This window comes from Conger conger, chromosome 12 (assembly GCF_963514075.1).
Source record: "Conger conger chromosome 12, fConCon1.1, whole genome shotgun sequence".
Lineage (NCBI taxonomy): Eukaryota > Metazoa > Chordata > Actinopteri > Anguilliformes > Congridae > Conger > Conger conger.
The window spans coordinates 43,844,228-43,854,811 of NC_083771.1; the positions used below are offsets into that span (position 1 = coordinate 43,844,228).

Sequence of the window (10,584 nt, forward strand, 5' to 3'; positions counted from 1 at the left end):
TCTTCTAAACTGGTCCGACAAGTTAAGATAATTATTTCTGCCGTTTTGTTGACACAGTTGAATAATAAATAGTTGCTTTTTTGAAAACCAGTAATGTACACAGAAACAAAGAAAGACCAGCAAACAGACAGGTAATCGGCCTGATAGCCAGACAGAAATAGAGACAGGTATGTAGGTACGTGTAATTATTATCTAAGTCAGAAGTGAAGAGCCATCGGTAACCTGAAGCGCAGCCTTCTGTATTTGAATGAGCGAGCACTTATGCCACCTCTAATGCCTGTCCTTGTTGTCTTCTTTCAGTGCCATAACTAAGTGGTCTCCTTTCACGGAGTGCAACGTGGTATCGGAGACATTCGCGAAAGGTTGCGAAGAATGGCAGATGCGGGTGACAAAGAGACTCATGGGAGTTAACCCTCAGATGTTCTGTGTGCCTGCCCAGAGCCCATTGTTGGCCTGTGTGCATTGCATTGTGGGGACACGCCCGTGTTCAGTCTGAGACGTCCATTAGCCGACATCAGTGGAAACGTTTTTCAGTCCTGCCATTGTGGCCTTTCTGCTCCCTGACCTCGCCGACTGGTTCCCAAGGATGGCCGTGTCATATAGACGCTTCCACGCCTAGAGTAACTTGTAAGCTTCCAGTTTATTGTACTGATTTTCACTAGCGTCATCTATTTTATTCCCACCTGGAAGTATTACGAGTAGCCAGTTGATATGGATTGTTAATGGGAAAGCGCAAAGTGCAATAGCGTATGTGTCTGTCATATTACGTAGTTGGTGTTGTGGTGTATGCAGTTGCCTCTTTTACATACTGTAGTTGGTGTTGTGGTGTATGCAGTTGCCTCTTTTACATACTGTAGTTGGTGTTGTGGTGTATGCAGTTGCCTCTTTTACATACTGTAGTTGGTGTTGTGGTGTATGCAGTTGCCTCTTTTACATACTGTAGTTGGTGTTGTGGTGTATGCAGTTGGCTCTTTTACATACTGTAGTTGGTGTTGTGGTGTATGCAGTTGGCTCTCTTACATACTGTATTTGGTGTTATGGCATATGCAGTTGGCTCTTTTACATCATGGCTGTTGTGGACTTCTTGGCTTCTTCTAAACAGTGTGGAAAGCTTCCATGTACATCAGTGAATGTACGTTTGCTTGGGTCTGTCCATCTTTCTTTCATTCACCTCTTCATACCTCTCAACACTATTTCATTTATCAGCGGTTTTGCACACTTGCCAGTGAAAGTTAAATTGCAGATAAATGTTAAAAAAAACATATATTTATATTGCAGGCTGTATGGAACGTTAGTACAGGTAAAATGATTGCTTGACACAATAAAGGCAAGGAGGCAACCGATCTCAAACAAGCACTATTCAGTGTTAGTCGACATAATCCGTTAAACTGACAGTAAGACAACCAACATGAAAACATGTACAAATTTGCCTTGAAATATCAATCTTACTGCAAAATATAAAAATGTATGAGCTCATTTAATATTTAATGGCAGTTTTAAATTCATGATTTTTTCCCCCCACATTTACCGGTAGTTCTTTTATATTTAAAATGCTATTTGCATTTACCGGCAAGGAGGCATTTACGTTTACCGGAAAATTGTTTTGCGTCTAGTGGCACTTCTTTTCATCACTTACTGCTAATTTTCCGTTCACCAGTTGTACAAGCTGCCAATTTAGGTTAGCCAAGTTGAACCTCAAAACTTTTCCCCAGACTTTACCGTATGAAATTGATCAATTACAGTAATCCCTTCAGATGAATGAATGATGTCACGGACGTGAAGTAATAATTTTGCTGTCTGCTTGTTTAGATGAGGAGAAGAGAGAGGCTTGTTTAGATGAATGAGCGTCCCTCGAGCTGAAGGTTGGCGATTGAATTAGAGGGGAGAGGATTGGTGTGGGTGGCTGAGACGCGCGTGTGTGTGTGTGTGTGTGTGTGTGTGTGTGTGTCTCTGCGCGTCACGCAGGTTTGATATTAAACCGCGGCCCTACTCCTGGTGCCATCGACGCATTGTCTGCGTTGGGTTTATGCGTCTCACTTATGTTTGCCCTGTCATTTAGCAGAGCACGTTTATTTAGCGTATAATGAGTTTTTGTGCGTCTGCTCTCTCCCCCCCTGTGTGCATGTGCATCTACTCGTAGATGCAGAAGTATCCCATGTGAAAATTAAGCTGTGGGTTTGATAGATAGAAACATTTATTTTGAAGAACGTACCGAGACCAGGTCTCTTTCACAGATGTGCCCTGCTTACAAACAACATATACAGAGAATACAGTCGTTAAAAAAAATACAAAAGTGCAAAATAGAAATTACATTACATTACATGTTATTTAAGCTGGAGCTTTTATCCAAAGTGACTTACAGTTGATTAGACTAAGCAGGGGACAATCCCTCCTGGTGCAATGTTACAGTAGATGCACAGCCTAGTTGAGGGTACAAGTACAGGGCATGCCTCAAAGGCTGGCCAGAAATCAAGGTGCAAGACGAAGTGATCGTTAAACCTCAGTGAAATGCAATCCAAGATCAGACAGATTACTCCTGTTCCATATCATTGGTCTTCACAACTTAGGATAAGGACCTTGCTCAAGGGCTTGACCCACCACCCTTCCAGGGCCCAGTCAAGAACCTTAGCCACTAGGCTACAGGCTGCCCCCTTGTATCTTAGCCGCTAGGCTACAGGCTGCCCCCTTGTATCTTAGCCACTAGGCTACAGGCTGCCCCCTTGTATCTTAGCCACTAGGCTACAGGCTGCCCCCTTGTATCTTAGCCGCTAGGCTACAGGCTGCCCCCTTGTATCTTAGCCACTAGGCTACAGGCTGCCCCCTTGTATCTTAGCCACTAGGCTACAGGCTGCCCCCTTGTATCTTAGCCGCTAGGCTACAGGCTGCCCCCTTGTATCTTAGCCGCTAGGCTACAGGCTGCCCCCTTGTATTTGGGGATATTATGATGGCAGGCCTCACTCAGCTTACAGCACATTTACTGCAGACTCCAGAAATGGCAAGAGGCAGGAAGAATTGCGGCGAGAGATAGAGAGAGAATGTGAGAGAGAGGGGGAGAGAGAGAGAGAATGTGAGAGAGAGAGAGACAGAGCGAGAGAGAATGTGAGAGAGTGAGATAGAGAGAGAATGTGAGTGAGAGAGACAGAGAGAGAGAGAATGTGAGAGAGAGAGAGAGAGAGAGAGAGAGAGACAGAGCGAGAGAGAGCGATAGAGAGAGAATGTGAGTGAGAGAGAGAGGGAGAGAGAGAGAGATAGAGAGAGAATGTGAGTGAGAGAGGGAGAGAGACAGAGAGAGAGAGAATGTGAGAGAGAGAGACAGCGAGAGAGAATGTGAGAGAGAGAGATAGAGAGAGAATGTGAGTGAGGGAGAGAGAGAGATAGAGAGAGAATGTGAGTGAGTGAGAGAGAGGGAGAGAGACAGAGAGAGAGAGAATGTGAGAGAGAGAGAGAGACCGAGCGAGAGAGAATGTGAGAGAGAGACAGAGCGAGAGAGAATGTGAGAGAGAGAGGGAGAGAGAGATAGAGAGAGAATGTGAGGGAGAGAGAGAGAGAGAGAGAGAGAGACAGAGCGAGAGAGAATGTGAGAGAGAGATAGAGAGAGAATGTGAGTGAGAGAGAGAGAATATGAGAGAGAGATAGAGAGAGAATGTGAGAGAGAGGGAGAGAGAGACAGAGAGAGAGAGAGAGAGACAGAGACAGAGACAGAGACAGAGACGTGGCGTGCAGCAGAGACTGTGTGGCAGAGACCATGGGCATGGCAGCCCTCAACACGCTCGTGGCCAGCGCTCTGCAGGCTGTGCCCCTGAGACAGGCCATTGAAAATGCCTCTGAATGAGTTGAGCAATCCCCAAACAAAAGGGCCCAACGGCGCCCTCAGGACCTTCACTTTACAGCCAGTGGCTAAAAGGCTCCGGCACGGCCGTGTGATGAGCTGTGGCCTCCCACGCACGCGGGTTCCTGCTCTCGCTAAAGCGTTCTTAGTCCGGGGTGGCAAGGGCCTACAGTGTGTGTCAATGCGAGACATTGAATACGAATGAATATGAAATCCTTCAAAATGGATTCCTGCCTTCCTTTGTGGGTGTGAACTGCCCAATCTCCTTGGTCTGCGTAGCCCTCTCGCGGGCAGTCTCTTTCTCGTCTTCCTGTCTGCCAGTGTGGGCGGCCGGGTCGGTGAGCGTGTGGGCGGGTTTGTGGGCGCCTGTTGGAGCGAGTGAATCGAATCGTATCTTGAGTAATTAAACTGAACTTGAACTGAAGAGTGAATGCATTTTTAGCAGAGCGCTTATTCTTATTTTGTTTGACGGTTTTTACATCTCAAAGGAGATTTGTAAAAAACGAAAGCAGTCTCTCAGCTTGTTTTAAATTGCTTCGCTCCTGTCCGAATTGTAAGCAGCTTGTTGGGGTGGCATTCTCGAGAAGCCTGTGTATTGTTGCGCCTAATTGGACGCCGCATTTGAGCGCTGTATGAACTTTGATGTCCTGTAGTGGAAGCTCATATTCAGTAACTAGCCCCTACTCTAAGAAAAGGATCACAATTTTAATGCAGTATTTATTTTATTTTTTTGTCTGGAATGGTTCCAGTGTGTTTTCAACATTAATTTCTCCACTCATAGTCAAAAAGCGAATCACACTTGAATAGGAGAGTAGAGCTCATTGTTGGCAGGAGGGAGTGGTGTTTAGCTGCAGTGTTTGTCAGTCAGTGTGCTGCCTGTGATTTAAAAAGAAGAAAAATAAGTTATGCCGTGGCCAAGCCTGACCAGACCTTGAGTTTCCTTGGTTTCTTGCTCTTCATTAGACTTGTCAGCCATTTTTCTCTGACAGAGTCCAGACTTCCCGAGGTCTGCTTTGATCCAATCTCTCCAAGGCCCCCACTTTTCACAAAGAGCTGCCTGTCTCTCTGCCTGCGCACTTTTCCTGTTTGTCATTCTCACTCCGCGCGGTTCTCTCTCGTTATGACTCAGAGCTGTAAACGAGCATAATGTCTGTGGTATCTTCAACATTACCTGCTTCGTCAAAGGAAATGTGGCTTTTCTTTTTTGTACAACAGCTATGCAGAACTGTGCGGAAGTCGTAGGCACCGTAGACTTTGTTATATATATTTTTATTTTAGTATGAAAGAACACATTTGAGATTTCCAAATATTCATTTTCCAAAAAAAAGAGATTTCATTTTACCGAGACATTTGTGTATTTCATTTTAAGAAGTTACATATTATTGTAAGCAATTGACAACTTTTTACATAAAAACTTGATCAAGGCTGTCTGAGATCAGAAGCAAGGAGCCAAACAAAGTCTGCAGAAGAACTGTGGCAAGTTCTACAACAAGCTCGGAACAGCCTCCCTGCTGATTGTCTTATAGAACTGCAGGATAGCGTTGACTATCATATTTATACATTAGGACCACATTTTTATGGTGGAGAAAAATAACTGTCCTATAGCTCTTCAGGCGTAGTTACAAATACATATTATCTGTATGCATGCAGTTACAGTATGTAGTGCAACAGACTGCAATACCTTTAAAATGAGCCCATGGGGCCTGGGATCTCTGTGCTAACTGTACGGCATTAAGCAGCCCGCTGTCTCCTCTGATGCTGTTCCTGTGGCTCGTGTTGGAAGATGAAAACCCTCACATATTTTTCCCCAGTGTTTTTGAAACAGTGGGGGTTATCATTTGATCTTTTATCCCATCTCGCTCTGTGTTTTGTTGCTTCTTCGCTCCGGCTGATAATCTGAAAGTGCAATATTCATTTTGACACGTTATTTATTTTTATACGCCGGCTGCAGAGGCGGGGGGAAGCGTGGTGGTGTGTGGAGAGGCTCAGGTTGCGTCCGCCCCTGGTACCAGGCACAGGCCCGGCCTGCCGGTGGGGGTGGGGGCGGGGGGGCGGTTTGGGGCTTGTGTCTGGTATGAGGTGGCCTGTTCCTTCCCAGCTGTGTCCGTACTCCTCCGCAGAACGCGCCCGTCTCCCCACACCGCTGGACCCGGAATATGAGGTGCTTCTCCACGGCACGATTCGCTTAACCAGAGTCCCGAGTCGGACCGGCGAGCGAAAAACGAATAAATAGCCCCGAACCCAGAATAATAACATTTTGTTGTAACCCCCCCCCCCCCCCCCCCCCCAATTCTCATGTTGTCTGTGATTACAAAAGCCAACAGGGCTCATTTCTTTTACCTTTTTTCCTTAAATCCCCCGTGGCGAGAGACACTCGGTCAGGACGGGGTCGTTGTGACCCCCCTGGGTCCCACTCCGGGCCCTTTAAACGGGTTCAGCCCCGCGCTGCGGCTCTGCCCATCTGCCCCCGGGCGGGTAAATCCCCCCGGAGCGGCAGAGCCCCAAGCGGCCGGCAGGTAAACGGAGAGGACGTCGTCTCCGTGCGTCTCTGCTCCACAACGCGGTGGGGAAGCTTCAAAAACAAGAGCGCTGTAGCGTTTATAAAGGCCCGCAGTGCCAGCGACACGGCGTTTGTTCCAAAAGGTGCCTTTAATTGCACATTTTCTGCCCGTCGCTCTGTCCTACTTCTGCTGCTTTGATGCGTGTCTGAAGAGGAAGGTAGCACAGCTGCCTCTTGGTTTTTTTTTTAGAGAATTTAGCCTCCCGTTTAGCGTTTGGCAGAAGGGATATCAAAGACTGTTATGTCACGGGTGCTCGTTGTGTGGGATGCGCGGCGAAGCCCACTCGGTTTTGGCATCGAACGCCGCGCGCTGGGACTTTGGCTGTGCTTTTTTCAGCTCTTCTGAGAGCCGTAAAAGCAGTGCAGCTTGTCCGCCCAATTAACAGACAGCGCTTACCCCCCGTCTATCTATAGTAAACTCAACCCACTCCTCCCCGCACTGGAGACTCCGCCCACTCCGTCTATTTATAACGGACGCATACACGAGGGAGACCCCGCCCACTCCCTCTCCCTGTATCGGGCGCCACTCATTGGCTCGCTCTCGTCAGGAGGCTCCTCCCACTCTCTAACCTACACCCACATAGGTCGCGCACTGCCTTTCGAGCGTTACGCCTCCCACCTGAAGCTCGTGCCTACATTATGCCGCTCGTTGACAGACGAGACGGTCTCCAGACCCTCCGAAGCAGTGGCTGATGGGCCGGTTTTTACACGTTGGTCACTTCTGGGCGAGAAACTGTGACAACCGCTCGAAAAACTTTGATGGCTTTTCCACAAAACCACTTCTGTCAGACACACATCATTTATTAAGCCATATCTCCAAAAGGGATTTGCCAATCTCCACAAGTGATATCTCATTTTTTAGCTCTGATCTTCTAGTTTCACATCAAATTTAAAAAAGAGATCTGCGAGAAGATACGCCATTTACCGCGTTGCGTCACATATATGCAGCAGGGGAAGCCCGTTTCCCCGGGGCTGAGGTAGGCCCGTTTCCCCGGGGCTGAGGTAGGCCCGTTTCCCCGGGGCTGAGGTAGGCCCGTTTCCCCGGGGCTGAGGTAGGCCCGTTTCCCCGGGGCTGAGGTAGGCCCGTTTCGCCGGGGCTGAGGTAGGCCTGACTCCAGACAGGAGCACTGGCCGTGCCCGTCATTCTCAGTTTGTGACAGGGCTGCTGGGTGCTGGTGTGCGACACATTTCCATAGCAAATAGAAAGTGTTTAATTCTCATTCTGGAGATTCCTGGGGGTTGTAGTCTGCTGGCTCCTCTGAAACAGGGTGGCATTATTCAGCAGCACCTCAGGCGGACGTTTTCATGTGCCTGCATAATTCCTGTAGATGTTCGCGGAGCTATGAAATGGATTTTTTTTTTTCAATCTGCTGCGAAATGTATTCTTCCCGGGGGCAGACTCTCTCGTCTGGTGCACACACATCTGGTTAATTGGAGCTCACAGTGTTCAGCGCAAGTCTAGGTTATTGTCATTTTTCCAATCCGACTCATGTTGTGTTTCGAGTAGAGTGTTTTGCATTGCCCCGAGTCAGAACCTGGGTTTATATTTACCCGTGTCGGAATCTCTTTGTTATACATAATTTATTTCAGCAGTTTTCTAAATGATTTTTCTTCCATGACATTCCAGTCCTGTATGTTCTCGCCGGTTGGACCTGTGAGAGCTGTACCCGGGGCCGGCGTAGGTCTGCTCTTCCTTGATGATAAAAGGAAAATGGAGCTATTTTGCGATGTGCAGTGCTGATAGGAGAGTGGATACCACCGCTTGGTGCCGTGGGATTTTCAGCCGTTTGCAGTGCAGATACGCGCTCTTTGTTTCTCGCTCTGCAATGAGAACTTGCCGTGTTTTGCAGTTGCTGGAGTCTGCGGAGGTGAAGGAGGATGCGGTTCTGTGCTGCTCTATGGAGGTAAGTGCGCACTCTGCCCCTACAGCTCAAACGCTCCTCATCTCTTCTCAGAGGACGGGATTCTCCCTTTTATCTGGAACAGATCGCTCATTTCCTCTTTCACATTCAGTCAGAAGGCTTATCACAGGCCAGCGCTCAATATGAATGTGTTAGATTAAGTACATGTTAACGCAGCATTGAAATGGAAATGGATCGGATCGTTGGGTATTTTTATTTTGCCCAGTAATAATCATTGATTTAAAAAGAGGGACTACTTTTTGCTGGAAATGTGCACGGCTAAACGTTTAACCGAAACTGAGCTCTTTACTAGAAATTGCTGACCGATAAGCGATTCTTTTTTACTGAAGCTGAAATGGTAAGGTCACGTTAATGAAATAAATGCGCTTTCACCAGCAGTGACAAAACACACAAATTGGTCGGACAATTGAAAGAAAGCTTCATCTGGCTAGTCCTAGCAAGCAGTCTTTGGCTATTTCAGGGGGTTAACCACAGGACAGTGTCAGAGTCATGAGCAGGAAGTATTAGTATATAAGTTTTTATTCATATTGTAACTAAATATCAGAAAATATTTTTTTTTGTCAAATTAAAAACTTAAATACGTATTCTCAAAGTAAGCCTTTGCCCTTTTTTCGGTCTTGAAAATGTTCAGAGTTTTTCTTGGTGTCAGAGTGATTATAGTTTGGGAGATAGTTTTCTGTGGGTGAAGCAGAGTGTGAGATTCTGTCACCTCACACGTAATGGAGCTGGTGAAGTGGCATGCTATTGTGGGAAACTGTAGATGGTATCTTCTGGAAGCCCTATTTGACTGCCCCCTCTACCGCATTGTGGGGATTTTGGGATGTGTGGTCTGTCAGAAACCACAGGCAGCAGGATGAGAAGAGCCTTGTCAGTTTTAGCGGAGAGCTCTGCTCTCTGTGCTGCAGGATGGGGCTTCCTGACCGACAGCCAGGCGATCGGATTCTGCCTTTTAATTTGGTGGACAGCAGACGGCCCTCAGCTGCCAACAGACCTCCGTTTCAGCTGCCTGTCTCAGGCACCGAAGCCAGGCAGAGCTCACTGCATCAGACACTGTGTCAGACAGAGCTCACTGCATCAGTGACTGTGTCAGACAGAGCTCACTGCATCAGTGACTGTGTTAGACAGAGGCTCACTGTATCAGACACTGTGTCAGACAGAGGCTCACTGCATCAGACATTGTGCCAGACAGAGCTCACTGCATCAGACACTGTGTCAGACAGAGCTCACTGCATCAGACACTGTGTCAGACAGAGCTCACTGCATCAGACACTGTGTCAGACAGAGGCTCACTGCATCAGACAGAGGCTCATATGAACATGTAACTAACCCCAGCTCACCTCCTCCCTCTGTCTCCCTCTGTCTCCCCTGCACCTCCCACTGTCTCCCCTGCACCTCCCACTGTCTCCCCCTGCGCCTCCCTCTACCTCCCTCTGTCTCCCCCCGCGCCTCCCTCTGTCTCCCTCTGTCTCCCTTCCACCTCCCTCTGTCTCCCCCCGCGCCTCCCTCTGTCTCCCCCTGCAGCTGCAGAGCGCCGGCCGGCTCCTGGAGGAGCAGCTGCCCGAGATGATGACGGAGCTCCTGGCGTGCGTGCGGGACAAGATGCTGTGTCCGTTCGAGTCGCAGCTGACCCGCTCCCTGCTGATGGAGGTCATCGAGCTGCACGCCCACCAGTGGAGCCCCCTGGAGGCACTCACCACACAGTACTACAACAGAACCATCCAGAAGCTCACCGCCTGACCCCCGCCCCCGGAGGGGAGGGCAGGGGGAGAGGGGGGGTCACCACGCTGTACTACGACAGAACCATCCAGAAGCTCACCGCCTGACCCCGACCCCACGGCGGGGAGGGGAGGGGAGGCTGGGGAGGGGGGAACGGTGGGGGGGCGGGGTGTTAGACCGGCTGAAGCGAGCGGACCGGTAAGGGGCCTTGTTCCTGGCCCGGCAGGAAGAGGGGTGGACCACAAAAGGTCGCGTGCGGCGGTGGGGGGGAGGCGGGGAGGCGTCCCAGCATGCCGTTCGGGAAGGGGGGGTCCTTTGAGGTGAAAGGGGGAGAAGGGGTCGGGGCGGGAGGGATGGAGGGGTGTTTCTTTCTCTCTTTTGTGTTCGTGTGCCAACCACCCGCTCTCCCCCCTCTCCCCGCCCCCGCCGGTCCGCAGAACCCCTTCCCCCCACCCCCGTCTCAAACGCTTACGATGCGCGCTCCGAGCCCTCGGCCCCCTGGGACGTCTCCGGAGGTCAGGCGAGCAGACTGGAGGGGTGCGGGCGCGAGCCGGGGC

The 10,584-nt window shown here is 49.3% G+C and overlaps 1 protein-coding gene across 2 annotated transcripts in view; it reads left to right on the plus strand.

Annotated features, from left to right (window-relative positions):
* Nucleotides 1-10,118, plus strand: part of ctif (CBP80/20-dependent translation initiation factor) — a 94,148-nt gene extending 84,030 nt beyond the window's left edge. For both annotated transcript variants that reach the window (XM_061263549.1, XM_061263550.1), the window contains 2 exons: nucleotides 8,240-8,293; nucleotides 9,833-10,118. In XM_061263549.1, the coding sequence (XP_061119533.1) occupies nucleotides 8,240-8,293; nucleotides 9,833-10,048 (270 nt within the window). In that variant the 3' untranslated portion in view covers nucleotides 10,049-10,118. The remainder of the gene's footprint in view (nucleotides 1-8,239; nucleotides 8,294-9,832) is intronic.
* The last annotated feature ends 466 nt before the right edge of the window (nucleotides 10,119-10,584 follow it).